This window comes from Pseudophryne corroboree, chromosome 10 (assembly GCF_028390025.1).
Source record: "Pseudophryne corroboree isolate aPseCor3 chromosome 10, aPseCor3.hap2, whole genome shotgun sequence".
NCBI classification, from domain to species: domain Eukaryota; kingdom Metazoa; phylum Chordata; class Amphibia; order Anura; family Myobatrachidae; genus Pseudophryne; species Pseudophryne corroboree.
In genome coordinates this window covers 105,717,577-105,738,983 of record NC_086453.1, presented here as the reverse complement: position 1 = coordinate 105,738,983, position 21,407 = coordinate 105,717,577, and the positions used below count along the sequence as shown (strand labels likewise).

At 45.0% G+C, this 21,407-nt stretch overlaps 1 protein-coding gene across 7 annotated transcripts in view; it reads left to right on the top strand.

Annotated features, from left to right (window-relative positions):
- The window catches only part of EPN1 (epsin 1), a 237,911-nt gene that overhangs the window by 174,855 nt on the left and 41,649 nt on the right, over nucleotides 1–21,407 (top strand). For all 7 annotated transcript variants that reach the window (XM_063942702.1, XM_063942704.1, XM_063942701.1 and 4 more), the window contains one exon: nucleotides 11,483–11,638. In XM_063942702.1, the coding sequence (XP_063798772.1) occupies nucleotides 11,483–11,638 (156 nt within the window). The remainder of the gene's footprint in view (nucleotides 1–11,482; nucleotides 11,639–21,407) is intronic.

Below are 21,407 nucleotides of genomic sequence, written 5' to 3'. Positions count from 1 at the left end.
ATCATAAGAAGGAGAGGAGTGAAGACTATACTCGTGGCTCCGGATTGGCCAAGAAGAACTTGGTACCCGGAACTGCAAGAGATGCTCACGGAGGACCCGTGGCCTCTACCTCTAAGAAAGGACCTGCTCCAGCAGGGACCTTGTCTGTTCCAAGACTTATCGCGGCTGCGTTTGACGGCATGGCGGTTGAACGCCGGATCCTGATGGAACAAGGCATTCCAGATGAAGTCATCCCTACCCTGATCAAAGCCAGGAAGGATGTAACTGCGAAACATTATCACCGCATTTGGTGAAAATATGTTTCCTGGTGTGAGGCTAAGAAGGCCCCCACAGAGGAATTTCAACTGGGTCGTTTCCTGCATTTCCTGCAAGCAGGACTGTCTATGGGCCTAAAATTAGGATCCATTAAGGTTCAAATTTCGGCCCTGTCGATCTTCTTCCAGAAAGAACTGGCTTCATTGCCTGAAGTTCAGACGTTTGTCAAGGGGGTACTGCATATACAACCTCCTTTTGTGCCACCAGTGGCACCTTGGGATCTCAATGTAGTTTTAGGGTTCCTAAAATCACATTGGTTTGAACCACTCACCACTGTGGAATTAAAATATCTCACATGGAAGGTGGTCATGCTGTTAGCTCTGGCGTCAGCCAGGCGTGTCTCAGAAATGGCGGCTTTGTCATATAAAAGCCCTTACCTAATTTCTCTAACGTCCTAAGTGGATGCTGGGGACTCCGTCAGGACCATGGGGAATAGCGGCTCCGCAGGAGACGGCACAAAAATAAAGCTTTAGGATCAGGTGGTGTGTACTGGCTCCTCCCCCTATGACCCTCCTCCAAGCCTCAGTTAGGTTTTTGTGCCCGTCCGAGCAGGGTGCAATCTAGGTGGCTCTCTTAAAGAGCTGCTTAGAAAAAGTTTTTTAGGTTTTTTATTTTCAGTGAGTCCTGCTGGCAACAGGCTCACTGCATCGAGGGACTTAGGGGAGAGAATTTCAACTCACCTGCGTGCAGGATGGATTGGATTCTTAGGCTACTGGACACCATTAGCTCCAGAGGGAGTCGGAACACAGGTCTCACCCTGGGGTTCGTCCCGGAGCCGCGCCGCCGACCCCCCTTACAGATGCTGAAGATTGAAGGTCCGGAAACAGGCGGCAGAAGGCTTTTCAGTCTTCATGAAGGTAGCGCACAGCACTGCAGCTGTGCGCCATTGTTGTCACACACTTCACACCAAGCGGTCACGGAGGGTGCAGGGCGCTGCTGGGGGCGCCCTGGGCAGCAATATTTTATTACCTTAAGGCAAAAGAATACATCACATATAGCCATTAAGGCTATATGTATGTATTTAACCCATGCCAGTTATCTAAATCCACGGGAGGAAAGCCCGCCGAAATAGGGGGCGGGGCTTATTCTCCTCAGCACACAGCGCCATTTTCCTGCTCAGCTCCGCTGTGAGGAAGGCTCCCAGGACTCTCCCCTGCACTGCACTACAGAAACAGGGTAAAACAGAGAGGGGGGGCATTTTTTGGCGATATACTGGATATATTTAAGCTGCTATAAGGAACAACACTTATATAAGGTTGTTCCCATATATATTATAGCGCTTGGGTGTGTGCTGGCAAACTCTCCCTCTGTCTCCCCAAAGGGCTAGTGGGGTCCTGTCTTCGATAAGAGCATTCCCTGTGTGTCTGCTGTGTGACGGTACGTGTGTGTCGACATGTTTGAGGACGATGTTGGCGTGGAGGCAGAGCAATTGCCGATAATGGTGATGTCACCCCCCAGGGAGTCGACACCAGAATGGATGGCTTTGTTTATGGAATTACGTGATAATGTCAGCACATTACAAAAATCAGTTGACGACATGAGACGGCCGGCAAACCAGTTAGTACCTGCCCAGGCGTCTCAGACACCGTCAGGGGCTGTAAAGCGCCCTTTACCTCAGTCGGTCGACACAGACCCAGACACAGACACTGAATCTAGTGTCGACGGTGATGAAACAAACGTATTTTCAAGTAGGGCCACACGTTATATGATCACGGCAATGAAGGAGGCTTTGCATATCTCTGATGCTGCAAGTACCACAAAAAGGGGTATTATGTGGGGGGTGAAAAAACTACCTGTAGTTTTTCCTGAATCAGAGGAATTAAATGATGTATGTGATGAAGCGTGGTTTAACCCAGATAGAAAAATGCTAATTTCAAAAAAGTTATTAGCATTATACCCTTTCCCGCCAGAGGTTAGGGCGCGCTGGGAAACACCCCCTAGGGTGGATAAGGCGCTCACACGCTTATCAAAACAAGTGGCGTTACCGTCTCCGGATACGGCCGCCCTCAAGGATCCAGCAGATAGGAGACTGGAAACTACCCTAAAAAGTATATACACACATACTGGTGTTATACTGCGACCGGCCATCGCCTCAGCCTGGATGTGCAGTGCTGGGGTCGTCTGGTTGGATTCCCTGACTGAAAATATTGATACCCTGGATAGGGACAGTATTTTATTGACTATAGAGCAATTAAAGGATGCTTTCCTTTATATGCGAGATGCGCAGAGAGATATTTGCACTCTGGCATCGAGAGTAAATGCGATGTCCATATCTGCCAGAAGGAGTTTATGGACGCGACAGTGGTCAGGTGATGCGGATTCCAAACGACATATGGAAGTATTGCCGTATAAAGGGGAGGAATTATTTGGCGTCGGTCTATCGGATCTGGTGGCCACGGCAACTGCCGGAAAATCCACCTTTTTACCTCAGACCCCCTCCCAACAGAAAAAGACACCGTCTTTTCAGCCGCAGTCCTTTCGGTCCTATAAGAACAAGCGGACAAAAGGACAGTCATATCTGCCTAGGGGCAGAGGAAGGGGTAAGAGAGGGCAGCAAGCAGCCCCTGCCCAGGAACAGAAGCCCTCCCAGGGTTCTGCAAAGCCCTCAGCATGACGCTGGGGCCTTACAAGCGGACTCAGGAACGGTGGGGGGTCGACTCAAGAATTTCAGCGCACAGTGGGCTTGCTCACAGGTGGACCCCTGGATTCTGCAGGTAGTATCTCAGGGTTACAGGTTGGAATTCGAGAAGTCTCCCCCTCGCCGGTTCCTAAAGTCTGCTTTGCCAACGTCTCCCTCAGACAGGGAGACGGTATTGGAAGCCATTCACAAGCTGTTTGCTCAGCAGGTGATAGTCAAGGTACCCCTCCTACAACAGGGAAAGGGGTATTACTCCACGCTATTTGTGGTACCGAAGCCGGACGGCTCGGTAAGACCTATTCTAAATCTTTGAACCTGTACATACAAAAATTCAAGTTCAAGATGGAGTCACTCAGAGCAGTGATAGCGAATCTGGAAGAAGGGGACTTTATGGTGTCCCTGGACATAAAGGATGCTTACCTGCATGTCCCAATTTGCCCTTCACATCAAGGGTACCTCAGGTTCGTGGTGCAAAACTGTCATTATCAGTTTCAGACGCTGCCGTTTGGATTGTCCACGGCACCTCGGGTCTTTACCAAGGTAATGGCCGAAATTATGATTCTTCTGCGAAGAAGAGGCGTATTAATTATCCCTTACTTGGACGATCTCCTGATAAGGGCAAGGTCCAGAGAACAGCTGGAGGACGGAGTAGCACTAACCCAAGTAGTGCTGCAACAACACGGGTGGATTCTGAATTTTCCAAAATCTCAGTTGACCCCGACAACACGTCTGCTGTTCCTGGGAATGATTCTGGACACGGTTCAGAAAAAGGTGTTTCTTCCGGAGGAGAAAGCCAGGGAGTTATCCGAACTTGTCAGGAACCTCCTAAAACCAGGGACAGTGTCTGTACATTAATGCACAAGAGTCCTGGGAAAGATGGTGGCTTCTTACGAAGCGATTCCATTCGGCAGATTCCACGCACGAACTTTTCAGTGGGATCTGCTGGACAAATGGTCCGGATCGCATCTGCAGATGCATCAGCGGATAACCTTATCGCCACGGACAAGGGTGTCTCTTCTGTGGTGGTTGCAGAGTGCTCATCTGTTAGAGGGCCGCAGATTCGGCATACAGGACTGGGTCCTGGTGACCACGGATGCCAGTCTGAGAGGCTGGGGAGCGGTCACACAAGGAAGAAACTTCCAGGGAGTATGGTCAAGCCTGGAGATGTCTCTTCACATAAATATACTGGAGCTAAGAGCGATTTACAATGCTCTAAGTCTGGCAAAACCCCTGCTTCAGGGTCAGCCGGTGTTGATCCAGTCGGACAACATCACGGCAGTCGCCCACGTAAACAGACAGGGCGGCACAAGAAGCAGGACAGCAATGGCAGAAGCTGCAAGGATTCTTCGCTGGGCGGAAGATCATGTGATAGCACTGTCAGCAGTATTCATTCCGGGAGTGGACAACTGGGAAGCAGACTTCCTCAGCAGACACGATCTACACCCGGGAGAGTGGGGACTTCATCCAGAAGTCTTCCACATGATTGTGAACCGTTGGGAAAAACCAATGGTGGATATGATGGCGTCCCGCCTCAACAAAAAACTGGACAGGTATTGCGCCAGGTCAAGAGATCCTCAGGCAATAGCTGTGGACGCTCTGGTAACACCGTGGGTGTTCCAGTCAGCGTATGTGTTCCCTCCTCTGCCTCTCATACCAAAAGTACTGAGAATTATACGGCAGAAGGGAGTAAGAACGATACTAGTGGCTCCGGATTGGCCAAGAAGAACTTGGTACCCGGAACTTCAAGAGATGCTCACGGAGGATCCGTGGCCTCTACCCCTAAGACAGGACCTGCTTCAGCAGGGACCGTGTCTATTCCAAGACTTACCGCGGCTGCGTTTGACGGCATGGCGGTTGAACGCCGAATTCTAAAGGAAAAAGGCATTCCGGAAGAGGTCATTCCTACACTGGTAAAAGCCAGGAAGGAGGTGACTGCACAACATTATCACCGCATTTGGAGAAAATATGTTGCGTGGTGTGAGGCCAGGAAGGCCCCCACGGAGGAATTTCAATTGGGTCGATTCCTACATTTCCTGCAAACAGGATTGTCTATGGGCCTCAAATTGGGGTCCATTAAGGTTCAAATTTCGGCCCTGTCGATTTTCTTCCAGAAAGAATTGGCTTCAGTTCCTGAAGTCCAGACTTTTGTAAAAGGAGTACTACATATACAGCCCCCGGTTGTGCCCCCAGTGGCACCGTGGGATCTTAATGTAGTCTTGGATTTTCTCAAATCCCATTGGTTTGAGCCGCTCAAATCGGTGGAGCTGAAGTATCTCACATGGAAAGTAACCATGCTACTGGCCCTGGCTTCAGCCAGGAGAGTATCAGAATTGGCGGCTTTATCATATAAGAGCCCATATCTGATTTTCCATACGGACAGGGCAGAACTGCGGACGCGTCCTCATTTTCTGCCTAAGGTGGTGTCAGCGTTTCACCTGAACCAGCCTATTGTGGTGCCTGCGGCTACTAACGAGTTGGAGGATTCCAAGTTGTTGGACGTGGTCCGGGCATTGAAAATATATATTTCAAGAACGGCGGGAGTCAGAAAGTCTGACTCACTGCTTATATTGTATGCACCCAACAAGATGGGTGCTCCTGCTTCTAAGCAGACGATTGCTCGTTGGATTTGTAGCACAATTCAACTTGCACATTCTGTGGCAGGCTTGCCACAACCTAAATCTGTCAAGGCCCATTCCACAAGGAAAGTGGGCTCATCCTGGGCGGCTGCCCGGGGAGTCTCGGCATTACAACTCTGCCGAGCTGCTACTTGGTCAGGGGCAAATACGTTTGCAAAATTCTACAAATATGATACCCTGGCTGAGGAGGACCTTGAGTTCTCTCATTCGGTGCTGCAGAGTCATCCGCACTCTCCTGCCCGTTTGGGAGCTTTGGTATAATCCCCATGGTCCTGACGGAGTCCCCAGCATCCACTTAGGACGTTAGAGAAAATAAGAATTTACTTACCGATAATTCTATTTCTCGTAGTCCGTAGTGGATGCTGGGCGCCCATCCCAAGTGCGGATTGTCTGCAATACTTGTACATAGTTATTGTTACAAAAAAATCGGGTTGTTATTTGTTGTGAGCCGTCTGTTCAGAGGCTCCTACGTTTGTCATACTGTTAACTGGGTTCAGATCACAAGTTATACGGTGTGATTGGTGTGGCTGGTATGAGTCTTACCCGGGGTTCAATATCCTTCCTTATTGTGTACGCTCGTCCGGGCACAGTATCCTAACTGAGGCTTGGAGGAGGGTCATAGGGGGAGGAGCCAGTACACACCACCTGATCCTAAAGCTTTATTTTTGTGCCCTGTCTCCTGCGGAGCCGCTATTCCCCATGGTCCTGACGGAGTCCCCAGCATCCACTACGGACTACGAGAAATAGAATTATTGGTAAGTAAATTCTTATTTTTTCATTCAGACAGGGCAGAATTGAGGACTCGTCCTCAATTTCTCCCTAAGGTGGTTTCAGCGTTTCACATAAACCAACCTATTGTGGTGCCTGCGGCTACTAGGGACTTGGAGGACTCCAAGTTGTTGGACGTAGTCAGGGCCCTGAAAAGATATGTTTCCAGGACGGCTGGAGTCAGAAAATCTGACTCGCTGTTTATCCTGTATGCACCCAACAAGCTGGGTGCTCCTGCTTCTAAGCAGACGATTGCTCGTTGGATTTGTAGTACAATTCAGCTTGCACATTCTGTGGCAGGACTGCCACAGCCAAAATCTGTTAAAGCCCATTCCACAAGAAAAGTGGGCTCATCTTGGGCGGCTGCCCGAGGGGTCTCGGCCTTACAACTTTGCCGAGCAGCTACTTGGTCAGGGGCAAACACGTTTGCAAAATTTTACAAATTCGATACCCTGGCTGAGGAGGACCTGGAGTTCTCTCATTCGGTGCTGCAGAGTCATCCGCACTCTCCCGCCCGTTTGGGAGCTTTGGTATAATCCCCATGGTCCTTACGGAAGTCCCAGCATCCACTAGGACGTCAGAGAAAATAAGAATTTACTTACCGATAATTCTATTTCTCATAGTCCGTAGTGGATGCTGGGCGCCCATCCCAAGTGCGGATTGTCTGCAATACTTGTACATAGTTATTGTTACAAAAATCGGGTTATTGTTGTTGTGAGCCATCTTTTCAGAGGCTCCTTCTGTTATCATGCTGTTAACTGGGTTCAGATCACAAGTTGTACGGTGTGATTGGTGTGGCTGGTGTGAGTCTTACCCGGGATTCAAAATCCTTCCTTATTATGTACGCTCGTCCGGGCACAGTATCCTAACTGAGGCTTGGAGGAGGGTCATAGGGGGAGGAGCCAGTGCACACCAGCTAGTCTAAAGCTTTTACTTTTTGTGCCCAGTCTCCTGCGGAGCCGCTATTCCCCATGGTCCTTACGGAAGTCCCAGCATCCACTACGGACTATGAGAAATAGAATTATCGGTAAGTAAATTCTTATTTTTTTTATTTTTTACTTTTTCATACTTTATGATCCACGTGGACTACAATTGGGAATGGTAACCTGTGCCGAGCACTGCAGTAGCAGAGCGAACCACCTTGCCCGAAGCATGGCGAGCGAACTCTGTGCACTAATTTGGGTTCCCGGTCACTGTACAAAGAAAACGACACCAAAAAAAGTTAAAAAAAAAAAAAAAAACCTCTAGGTCGACATGAGTCCCTATCGACCTACTTACTGTCGACCAATAGTGGTCGACCTGGACACTGTCGACCTAAATCTAATCTACCTAACATACCACACCCGGGCCAGTACATGCAGTAGATGAGATTTAGAAGTTAATTCTCTCCATCCTTTTTGTCCTCTGCAAAAACAAAAACAAATTAAGCTATCATTTTAGCCTAGTGTGTGTTCTAGTCTGCCTTCCTGTTTGTAAAGATATCTGTAAAGTCTAAAATAAATAATTAAATATATAATGTACATCGGCAGATTTGAGGAGGGGACTATTATGCAGATAACATTTAACCTGATAAATGTGTATCACCAAAGACAGTGCATTCACAGAATCGGTTTTCAAAACATTTAATATCAATTTAATAATAAATTTCGAAGCATATATAAAAAATATTAAAATATATGACGAGATGGACAATCTCCTTAGAATACAAACTCGACTGAATTTAGTTGTAGAACAATTGTACTCCAACCAGGAAGAATAATTTCAGGTTAGTCAATACTTGTCTAAACCGTTTCAGAGGTACGGTGAAACCAGGGTCCAGTGAGAATCGGTGAAACCAGGGTCCAGTGTTAATGTGGATAGAACTTTAGCAGTTTGTAATTGCAGTAAAGTGACTTCCAATAGTGGGTGCCTGTTAGGAAAGTCGAGCTGTATTTAAGCCCAATGTAGCGCTTTAATAGTGTAAGCTGGCAGATATCAATGTCCGTATAGTGGTCAGTCCTTTGCTTAACCTCCCCCCAGCTTCTCTCTGTATGGAATACTCAAGCCGAAGGCTAGTATCAGCTGTACACTTACCCCAGCTGGGGACTTGCGGTGACGGAGAGATTGTTCATTTGTGTCAGGGAGGAGGGAGGTTGCAACCTCTTTTTCAGCACTGGCTGCAGGCAACAAAGGGTCATGGAGAAGTGTTACAGGGTGACTCTTACGTATTTCTGTGCCCCTTTTATTAGTCTCTAGTTTATATAATAGGAAGGAAATGCCAGGTTATTCTTAACTTTTGGCATAACAATACACTTTTTGTTTTTTCAAATGCTTTACTAAAATGTTTACATATGTGCGCGCGGGTGTAGTTCATAGGGTCGACAGCCACTAAGTCGACCACTATTGGTCGACAGTGACGAAGTCGACACCTAAAATAGGTCAACTTGAGCATGGGCGACATGACGAAAGGTCATTTCATGTGTTTTCATCGTAGAATGACCGGGAACCCCAGTAAGCACACAGTGTCCCCTCTCATGGCTCGCCATGCTTCGGGAAAGGTGCTCCGCTACCGATGCACTTGCCACAGGTTACCATTGCTAATTGTAGTCCACGTGGATCATGAAGTATGAAAAAGTAAAAAAAAAAGAAAAAAAAATAGTGAAAAACTAATGTCGACCTAATGACTGTCAACCTACGTGTGGTCGAGCTAAAGACTGGATACCGTGCGCGCATACACATCTTCAAATCCTGCCAAATAGCCATGTTTGTTTAGTTATATAGCCACACCATGTGACATTTTTTTTTACAATACAGATGAAGCCACGCTGATTGTGGCTGCACCTAGTCGCACACACGTCTAAGTTGCGCATATTTTCGCACATATGCATGGCAGCAACGATGAGCCTGGCTACATCTGTGTGTCTCACTCTGCTACTTTATACCAATTCTCTTGCGATGAAAATACTTATCTAAAGTGCTTACTATGTTAGTAATGAATCAAGATGCAAAAGTTCTGGAAAATGTGTGCAATCCGGGTCAAAAGGGAAAACACAGAGGTCCTTGATCAGTGACTCGTGCCACACTTCATTTTGCTTAATCTTCTACAGTTTCCAGTCTTAGTACGCTAAACGGGTGTCGTTTCTTGGGTCGACAGTAACTAGGTTGACCAATATTGGTCGACAGTGACTAGGTCGTCACGGTCATTAGGTTGATAAGGAAAAGGTTGACATGAGTTGTTTTTTTTTTGTTTGTTTTTTCCTTCTAAATGGTGTTGTTTTCTTCGTAAAGTGACTGGGAACCTCAATTAGTGCAGAGTGTCCCCTTACATGGCTCGCTTCCCTCGCCGTGCTTCGGGCAAGGTGCCTCGCTCTGCTACTGCTGCACTCTGCACAGGTTATTATTCCCAATCGTAGTCCACGTGGATCGTAAAGTATGAAAAAGTTCAAAAAATTGAAAAAAAATTGAAAAACTAATGTCTACCTTTTTCATGTGTCGACCTTTGCCATGTCGACTTAATGCAGGTTGACTAATAGTGGTCGACCTAATGAGTGTCGACCTAAAGACCGGATACCTGCTACACGATTTGTGAATTAAGATGCAAAAGTTTTGAAAAAGTATTGCAGCACTGGATTCTCTAACGTGGCGGATCATGTAAGTCATGCAAGCATCCCGCGTAAAAAGTATAAGTCTACGAGGACACATCTGAATGTGTGTTGTAGTCTCATCAGGATCTCTTACATCTGTGTAATCCTAGCAGTACAGGCACATGGATAAATGGTCATATGTATGGTCATTTGCATTAATAGCTATGATTTGCAGAGCATAAGACACCAACAGACGAATATTCAGGAGCGGTTTAAGAGATTAGAGGAAAGTGTGAAGAAGATGGCGCTACCAAGGGGGTGAGGATATAAAAGTGGGGCGCTAGAAGCAACCTTAAAGTACTTAGCTGGTGTGTGTACACCTTTCCTCCAGAGAAGGTCTACTTCTGGTATGACACTGGTGGGTACATGAAAAATATAAACATGAAGAGTTTCAGTAGTCTTATTATGGTATACACCAAAGAGGCGTACCTAACTTACAAGGTAAGTAGGTTTGATACGCATATAAAGGTATCATTAGGGCTCAATATGAAAAATATCCATCTCTTTCCAGTGATGACAATGTTCAAAGTATTCTTCTTAATCAACACACCTGACTTGCATGGATACGGTCATGTTGACGCACATAAAGGTATCTTTAGAATGGAAAAGAGCTGGAATCATACTGAAACTCACAATTAGGATTCCGTGGTTCCACACGTAGAGGTATCTTTTGGGTGCCCAGAATGATGCAGAATCAGTGTGTATAATATAAATAAAATGTATTTATTACACACAATAACAGATAAAATACAAATAAAAATGTAAAACAAAGTATCATTCAGGAGGAGTGCCTTCTTTCTCAGGAGGTGAAAATCCACAGATGTTTAGAAGGGAGCAGTGGTCCGGGTGAAACTGCCACCGATTACCAATAATATAAAAAGCTGATCCAAAAAAAGACCAGGAAGTTATTGGTCCTACCTTCCTCTGGAGTCTAGCACTGTCCACCTAACCGATACCTCCTCTGCCAACGCGTTTCAAGTCTAGGGACTCTTTATCGACGCTCTAAGTACTTTTAAGGTTGCTTCTACCGCCCCACTTTTATATCCTCACCGCTTTGGTAGCGCCATCTTCACACTTTCCCACTTTTGTCTTTGATACCTGGACCTTTTTGGGATAGGTCCACTAGTGAAGATAGAGGGCTGCTACCATTTAATGAAGCACCCATAAGGACCTCAAAACAACCTTTATATATGAGAGGAGAGGACCCGTGTGCAGGCTCCATGCGGACCCTCTCCTTTCTGGTTGGCACAGTAGCTTCTCGACTGCGTATGTGCAAATCTCTGGGAATATAACCACTGCATCATTTTCAGCAGAACCGGCTGACATGGAACTTCAGAAGCCCTATGGACCTAGGTGACATCAATGCAAATATTACATAATGAAGAAACATGTTATATTGTGTTCTAGTTTTTATGGGTCTAAATAGCAACATTAATGTTTCGTAATTATTTTTTTTCCTTTTCTGCTATTATACTTGATATGGCTTTGTTCTTGCTGTTTAGGAGCTGCAGCTACTGGTGCTCCACAGAGCAATGATCCTTGGTCTTCAAGTCCATCTATGGCAGCTAAGCCAGCTGCAGACCCTTGGGCCCCAGCTGCAACATTTTCCGATCCATGGGGAGGATCTCCTTCTAGGCCAAGTACAAATGGGACCATGGGTAGGTTTCTGTTCTTTTTAAAGTGAAAACAAGTGTGTTGTATATCTGCATAAGTAATGGATTTTAATGTAAAGATCCTGGATAGTGACTTCCTCAGTGGTTTTAGATGAGAATGTGCTTTTTTTTATTGCGTGTGGCTTCTCTTGCCAGAAAGGCACCAATAAGTCGAGTTTCTTTCACAAGTGTGTGAACAATGCTGATTGTTCAGTGCCTGAAAAATAGTATTGTTTGCAGCAAATATGGTTGTATTGTAATTACCCTTAACAACCATTGTTATCTTGAATTCCTTAAACCTCTTCAGTGGTATGCCTGGAAATCTTCCAGGGTAGCCAGATTTCCGGGGATGCTGCTGACTGATTCCCCGGGGACAGCCGTGCAGCGTGACGGCGCCCGGGAATCAGCATAAGCTATTATGAGTTAAACCCGCCCCCTGGACTCCTATTGGCCGGGGGGCGTGCTTAACAGTGTAATGGCTTATGCTGATTCCCGGGTGCCGCTATGCGGCTATCCGATTTTATAAATAAACTAATGTTGTATTATAAGGTATAGAATAATTGTTTATGATGCTGGTTATGCCCGCAGCTATTTTCCCCGCGGGCGATCGTGTGCTGAGCGAGGAAGAGGGGGCCGCTCACTGCACACAGCGGTGAAGTGAGCGATCTACTAGATTTGGCATGCATGCCAAATCTAGAATTGGTGACGCGCGGGGCCGCACATAGCTATTGCTGTGGGCATACACATGGAGAGATCCATGCTTAATTTCTAAGCAATGTAGTCAGATTGCTTACAATTTAAGCACGGATCTCTCCATGTGTACCCCCCCTTTAGACTTTATCTGCTCTAGTGGATGAACTTCTATCGCAATCTACCATAGTACATAATGCAATACTGTTTGACTGCTACAAGGCAATGACATGGAAACTAACAAAACATATCTGTTTTTACATAAGTAAAGGGTGTTAGTAGCTGGATAATGTACTAAACAACCCCAGATACAAGGCATACTATGTTATGACCAATATAATACCTGTATCCAAATCACACTAACAGAATATAGATGATATCAGCTATATTTATGCAGTTGCTGCTCAAATAAGCCCCAGAGCCACCAGGCAACACTCTGTCTGCTCTCTACTAGCATTACTAGCTAATGGCAGTCACGTAGGTGCCAGAGGGAGGACTGTGCTGGGCAATAAGGACAGGAGGAAGAGGCAGTCTTATCTATATAACAGAGGACAAGAGGTGGAGGGAGATGTCACACTGGGACCCGGCCATAGCGCAACCGGGTGAGGCAGGAGAAGGGCTGTTGTGGGGTAGACCGGGGGAAGGTCAATGAAAGTAGAGCGGCCAGAGAGAGGATGGTGAAAGCTACACATTACTAATAGGGAGAACGGCTATAGTGTGGCACAGAATAGGTGGCTGTGACCAGCTGCAAGGGTCCTGCCCATTCTCTGGAGGAAGAAAAAAAAAAGCATGTTGTTTCGCCCAGCACCCTGAATGATAACAGTAACCAGATATAAATCCTACACAATATTAGAATTCAGAGATCTTGGTTACATATATTTGCACAAATGTATGAATAAGCCCCCAAGCTGTGTTAAGGTCTCTCTGTATATTGGGGTTCCCTAGCGCTATACCTAGGTGCAGTGTGCGGCACCCCAAAAATCAGCATAAGCCAGAATGCCCAGGGCAGCATACTAGTGAAAAAAACTATAGTGTTAATAAATTAGTGTTATATACAGAAAGTGATACAAAAATACTTTCTCTGGATTCCCAGCTCCTTACGGTTGACAGAACCTGACGCAATGGAGGCATGTGACAGCCTTGGGTAATAAGAATAACGGCCCAACCTCCCAAAGGGTTAATGGTCCCGTTCCCTGCTGACAGGACACTAGCTCCTGAGAGAACTATTCGAAAGCCCCACCACGGCGAGCGTACATTCCCACAGCACGCCGCCACCCCTAACAGAGCCAGAAGACTGAAGAGTGGTGAGCAGTAAGCCGGCGTCCCGTTTAGCGGGTCGCTGACCATTATGGCGGCATGAGGGTACGGAGACGCATGGCTTCTAACCAGGGCGGACTGTGTCTCCAGCCTGTGTACAGACACAGACGCTGGACAGCGGACCGAGTACCCACTTAAAATATTGTGACTCCACGTGGCGCTACTTAACACCCTCAGTTAGAAAAAATGCTTACACAATAAGCGTACTGTAGGATTCGCATCCACAGTTAGTTGTATTTTACAGATGAAGCATCACTAAAAAAATGAACAAAATACAGGCATAGTGTCAACCTGTGAAATAACAAACAGTGTTTTTATTAGCTCAGTCCCACTCACATAGAGATAAGGTAATATTGCATGTAGAGAATCAAGATTCAACGATCTTTATAGGTGAAATGGCTTTTTCTTCATAGAAGAATCCTCATTCAAATGTCACTTGAAAAGAAATGGTAGTAATAGTGCAACACCGCCTTTAAATTTAGGACAACGAATTTAATAAAAAAATTGCACTCACAAACATTCAATAAAAGACATGTAAGGTGCCGAAGAAATTTTCTCATGGACAAGGCTGCTACAAGAAGGGTATAATCACCATAAAGTCCCGGTAACTCTGGTGTCCCCAACAGTTTGGAATTGCAGCACCAGTCCTCAAGTCCCCCGTACTGCACAGTCTCCCTGCTTAAGCGCTTTCGGACTGATGTCCTTCTTCAGAAGCATGGGAGCTATACTGACCAAATCCTCCTTAAATAGCGATCGGATTGAATTCATTCGAGACACCTGTTGATTCCGGAAATGACGTCCCCAGGAAGTGACGTATCCGGAAGAAGAGAGATCACGTCCTACTGTATGCGTCTCAACTCCAAAACAGGAAGTCGCTGGTGTCTTGGTTACAGGAAGTGACATATCCGGATGTTCACATGCGTTCCACATCGCTGTGTTTGCGTTCCACCGCAAGAAGTCCATTATATATGTGAACAAAATATAAATGTGCAGAAATGACCAATTAAAAACATAAGAACATTTAAAAATGTTTAAAAATGAGTGAAGATCTTTAGAGTTTAATTGTTAAAAAAGAAATAGCAAGTAGAAAATTAATAGGAACCATATAGATAATATTGATATAAGGAAAAAAACATTTGGATAAAAAGCATTTATAAAAACCACTTAAGCTCAAAGTCGCTATTAAGACCAAGGGGGACCAAGGTTTTTAACTTATAAATCCACCTCATTTCTGTTTTCGAAAGGGTCACATCGGTCTCCTTTATTACGTGGTGTGAGATTCACAGTTTGTATACCCCAAAAAGTTTTAAAATGATTGGGATTACATGCATGTTTTTGTTGAAAATGGTTGGGGACTGTATGAGTCGCCACCCCTTTTTTCACATTCTAAACATGTTCATAGAGTCTAGTTTTTAGATTGCGGCTGGTCTTGCCCACATAGATCAGGCCACAATCACACTCTAATGCATAAATGACGTTCCGTGAATTACAGGTAATAAAATCCCAAATGGGATAAGTATTACTATAACTGTAAATTCCTTGATTTTACTTGGCCCTTTAGTGCATTTACACATTGCACAAAGCCCGCACCTAAAGAAGCCTTTACTTCTAATACTGCTTCTTTTAGCAGTTTCTATGGAACTATGCACTAAGCGATCAGTGACCTTCTATAGATAAATCTAGGTTTTACCGGTAATAGGTCACCTAGAATTGGATCTTTAACTAAAACTTTCCAATGTTTTCTTATAGTGGATTCAATTTCCTTATGTTGTGAATTAAAATTCATTATAAAAGACCACTTGGAAATATCTTCCTTCTGTTTTTCATTCTTATTCACCCTTATTAAATCGCTTCCATTTATACCATTTGCTTTTTCCTGGGCTTTTGTTAATCACTAGAATAGCCTTTTTCTAGTAATCTGTCAGTTAGTTCCCTTGACTGTGTAGAGTAAACCTCAGGGTCGGTACAATTCCGTTTGACCCTGAGAAATTGACTGTAGGGGATTCCGCCCAGCCAATGTTCATGATGTTGGCTCGTACGTTCAATAAAACTGTTGGAATCCGTAATTTTACGGTATAGTTTAGTCTTTAAAAGATTATTTTATATATAATATGTGTGTGTGTGTGTATATATATATATATATATATATATATATATATATATATATATATATATATAAAGTCACAGGTTGTTGGCACACTCCAAATTCCAACACTTGCTGGGGTGTCACTCAATATTCATGAGACAACGGGTATAATCCCTATTTTTCCCTTGAATGCATATAATCTTGAAAGGAGTGCACTCACCAGACGGCTCATGTAGTCAAGCAGGGTTTAATGTAGCACAGACATAATAGTCACACCCATACATATATATATATATATATATATATATACACACACATATACATAAATCCAAATAAGTGATCTCTTTGGGACTAATCATTGTGGATAATTTGATACAGGTTGAGTATCCCATATCCAAATATTCCGAAATACGGAATATTCCGAAATACAGACTTTTTTGACTGAGAGTGAGATAGTGAAACCTTTGTTTTTTGATGAGTCAATGTACACAAACTTTGTTTAATACACAAAGTTATTAAAAATATTGTATTAAATGACCTTCAGGCTGTGTGTATAAGGTGTATATGAAACATAAATGAATTGTGTGAATGTAGACACACTTTGTTTAATGCACAAAGTTATAATAAATATTGGCTAAAATTGCCTTCAGGTTGTGTGTATATGTAACATAAATACATTCTTTGCTTAGATTTAGGTCCCATCACCATGATATCTCATTATGGTATGCAATTATTCCAAAATACGGAAAAATCCGATATCCAAAATACCTCTGGTCCCAAGCATTTTGGATAAGGGATACTCAACCTGTATTGAAAGTATTTTTTCCAAGGGAAACAAAGGAATTCAAATCTTCTAAACTGTTCCCCCACACGAACAAAATGTCATCTATGTAACGACGCCATAGCACCAGACCCGCCCCCAGAACATCTCCAGGCCATACAACTAGATCTTCCCAGTATGCCATAAAGATTGGCGTAACTGGGGGCGAACCTGGTGCCCATTGCGGTACCTACTCGTTGAAGATAGTAACTACCTTTAAAAATGAAATAATTATTTCTGAGTATAAATTTGATACCATCCAAAATAAAAAAAAATTAAATCACTATTGTAATCAGATTTATTAAGGAAGTATGACACTGCCTCTAAGTCTTTATCCTCCTCAATAATTGTGTACAGAGTTGATACATCCGCACTTACAAGTGTGTAATTGACCTTCCAATTAAAATCCTCTAATAGGGTTAACAATTGTCCCGTATCTTTCAAATAGGATTTAGTTTCTTTTACCAACAGGTTGAAGATAGTAATCAATGATCATTAACAGATTAGAGGTTATACTATTGGTACCCGATACTATCTGTCTACCTGGTGGATGTATGGGGTCTTTGTGAACCTTTGGTAAACAGTAGATTGTCGGAATGGAGGGTTGTTTGTTTGATGTTAATGAACTCAAACTCGTCCTTAGTTATACTTTTTTTCAATAAGGCTTCAGTAGTTAATCTGTGTAATGCTTCACTGATCTTATTGGTGGGATCGGATTTTATTTTTGAGTATGTGATACCATCGCCTAATTGGCGGTCTAACTCTGGCACATAGCCAGTCTTATCCATAAGGATAAGGGCTCCGCCCTTAGCGGTGGGCTTAATAATCAAATCTATATCTTCTCTAAGTGATTTTAACGCTGCCCATTCCTTTTTAGTAAGGTTTCATTTATTCCTTTTTTTACGTCAAGTATTTTCTACATCATCTAAAACAAGTTTAGAAAAACAGTCAATAAAACTTCCCTTTGCATATGAGGAGTAAAAAGTTGATTTAGGTTTACATTGAGAGCTTGAGGGACCTCCAGTATTCCCAATTTCAAAGTCCTCTTTATTAGCAAAAAACCTTTTTAACGTAAGTTTTCGTATAAACTTTTCTCTGACGTCCTAGTGGATGCTGGGGACTCCGTAAGGACCATGGGGAATAGCGGCTCCGCAGGAGACTGGGCACAGCTAAGAAAGATTTAGGACTACCTGGTGTGCACTGGCTCCTCCCACTATGACCCTCCTCCAGACCTCAGTTAGAATCCTGTGCCCGGCTGAGCTGGATGCACACTAGGGGCTCTCCTGAGCTCCTAGAGAGAAAGTATATTTTAGGTTTTTTATTTTACAGTGAGATCTGCTGGCAACAGACTCACTGCAGCGAGGGACTAAGGGGAGAAGAAGCGAACCTACCTAACTGGTGGTAGCTTGGGCTTCTTAGGCTACTGGACACCATTAGCTCCAGAGGGATCGACCGCATGGAACCGGCCATTGATGTTCGGTCCCAGAGCCACGCCGCCGGCCCCCTTACAGAGCCAGAAGCAAGAAGAGTCCGGAAAATCGTCGGCAGAAGACATCAGTCTTCACCAAGGTAGCGCACAGCACTGCAGCTGTGCGCCATTGCTCCTCATACACACTTCACACTCCGGTCACTGAGGGTGCAGGGCGCTGGGGGGGGGCGCCCTGAGCAGCAATAAAAACACCTTGGCTGGCAAATATATCACAATATATAGCCCCAGAGGCTATATATGTGATAAATACCCCTGCCAGAATCCATAAAAAAGCGGGAGAAAAGTCTGCGAAAACGGGGCGGAGCTATCTCCCTCAGCACACTGGCGCTATTTTCTCTTCACAGTGCAGCTGGAAGACAGCTCCCCAGGCTCTCCCCTGTAGTTTTCAGGCTCAAAGGGTTAAAAAGAGAGGGGGGGCACTAAATTTAGGCGCAATATTGTTTATACAAGCAGCTATTGGGGGGAAAATCACTCAGTTATAGTGTTAATCCCTGCATTATATAGCGCTCTGGTGTGTGCTGGCATACTCTCTCTCTGTCTCCCCAAAGGACTTTGTGGGGTCCTGTCCTCAGTCAGAGCATTCCCTGTGTGTGTGCTGTATGTCGGTACGGCTGTGTCGACATGTGGGATGAGGAAGGTTACGTGGAGGTGGAGCAGAGGCCGATAAATGGGATGTCGTCCCCTGTGGGGCCGACACCAGAGTGGATGGATAGGTGGAAGGTATTAACCGACAATGTCAACTCCTTACAAGGCTGGATGACGTAAAACAGCTGTGGGACAGCCGGCTTCTCAGCCCGCGCCTGCCCAGGCGTCTCAAAGGCCATCAGGGGCTCAAAAAAGCGCCCGTTACCTTAGATGGCAGACACAGATGTCGACACGGAGTCTGACTCCAGTGTCGACGAGGTTGAGACATATACACAATCCACTAGGAACATCCGTTACATGATCTCGGCAATGAAAAATGTGTTACGCATTTCTGACATGAACCCATGTACAGGTTGAGTCTCCCTTATCCAAAATGCTTGGGACCAGAGGTATTTTGGATATGGGATTTTTCCGTATTTTGGAATAATTGCATGCCATAATGAGATATCATGGTGATGGGACCTAAATCTAAGCACAGAATGCATTTATGTTACATATACACCTTATACACACAGCCTGAAGGTCATTTTAGCCAATATTTTTTATAACTTTGTCCATTAAACAAAGTGTGTGTACATTCACACAATTCGTTTATGTTTCTTATACACCTTATACACACAGCCTGAAAGTCATTTAATACAATATTTTTAATAACTTTGTGTATTAAACAAAGTTTGTGTACATTGAGCCATCAAAAAACAAAGGTTTCACTATCTCACTCTCACTCAAAAAATTCCGTATTTCGGAATATTTGGATATGGGATACTCAACCTGTACCACATAAAAGGGGTTTTATTTTTGGGGAGAAAAAGCAGCCAGTGTTTTGTTCCCCCATCAGATGAATGAATGAAGTGTGTAAAGTAGTGTGGGTTCCCCCAATAAGAAACTGGTAATTTCTAAAAAGTTACTGATGGCGTACCCTTTCCCGCCAGAGGATAGGTCACGTTGGGAGATATCCCTTAGGGTGGATAAGGCGCTCACATGTTTGTCAAAAAAGGTGTCACTGCCGTCTTAGGATACGGCCACCTTGAAGGAGCCTGCTGATAAAAACAGGAGGCTATCCTGAAGTCTGTATATACACACTCAGGTTATATACTGAGACCTGCAATTGCCTCAGCATAAATAGTGCTGCTGCAGCGTGGTCTGATACCCTGTCAGATAATATTAATACTCTAAGACAGGGATAATAGTTTGCTAACATAGAGCATATTAAAGACGTCGTCTTATATATAAAGGATGCACAGAGGGATATTTGCCGGCTGGCATCCAGAATAAATGCAATGTCCATTCTGCCAGGAGGGTATTAGAAACCCGGCAGTGGACAGGTGATGCTGCCTATAAAAGGCACATGGAGATTCTGCCTTATAAGGGTGAGGAATTGTTTGGGGATGGTCTCTGGGACCTCGTATCCACAGCAACAGCTGGGAAGAAAAAAATTTTTACCTCAGGTTTCCTCACAGCCTAAGAAAGCACCGTATTTTCAGGTACAGTCCTTTCGGCTTCAGAAAAGCAAGCGGGTCAAAGGCGCTTCCTTTCTGCACAGAGACAAGGGAAGAAGGAAAAAGCTGCACCAGCAGCCAGTTCCCAGGATCAAAAATCTTCCCCCGCTTCCTCTGAGTCCACCGCATGACGCTGGGGCTCCACAGGTGGAGACAGGTGCGGTAGGGGCGCGTCTCGGGAACTTCAGGGACCAGTGGGTTTGCCCACAGGTGGATCCCTAGGTTCTGCAAATAGTATCACAGGGATACAGGCTGGAGTTCGAGGCGACTCCCCCTCGCCGTTACCTCACCTCAGCCTTGCCTGCTGCCCTCGGAGAAATGTAGTACTGGCCTCAATTCACAAGCTGCACCTCCAGCAGGTGAAATCAAGGTACCCCTCCTTCAACAAGGCCTGGGTTACTATTCCAAAATGTTGTGGTACCGAAACCAGACGGTTCGGTGAGACCCATTCTAAAATTGAAAGCCTTGAACACTTATATACGAAGGTTCAAGTTCGAAATGGAATCGCTCAGGGCGATTATTGCAAGCCTGGAGAATTTCATGGTATCACTGGACATCAAGGATGCTTACCTGCATGTCCCTATTTACCCTCTTCACCAGGAGTACCTCAAAATTGTGGTACAGGATTGTCATTACCAATTCCAGACGTTGCCGTTGGTCTGTCCCCGGCACAGAGGTATTTACCGAGGTAATGGCCGAAATAATTATCCCGTACTTGGACGATCTCCTTATAAAGGCGAGGTCCAGGGAGCAGTTGTTCGGCGGAGTAGCACTATCTCGGGAAGTGCTACAACAGCACGGCTGGATTCTGAATATCCAAAGTCGCAGCTGGTTCCTACGACGCGTCTACTGTTCCTGAGTATGGTTCTGGACACAGAACAGGATAAAAAGGGTTTCTCCCGGAGGAGAAGTCCAAGGAGTTGTCGTCTCTAGACAGAGACCTCCTAATACGTATACAGGTGTCAGTGCATCAATGCACGCGAGCCCTGGGAAGGATGGTAGCTTCTTACGAAGAAATTTCATTCGCCAGGTCCCATACAAGAATTTTCCAGTGGGATCTGTTGGACATGTGGTCCGGGTCGCATCTTCAGATGCATCGGCGGATAACCCTGTCTCCAAGGGCAAGGGTGTCGCTGTTGTGGTGGCTGCAGAGTGCTCATCTTCTAGGGGGCCGCAGATTCGGCATACAGGACTGGGTCCTGGTGACCACGGATGCCAGCCTTCGAGGC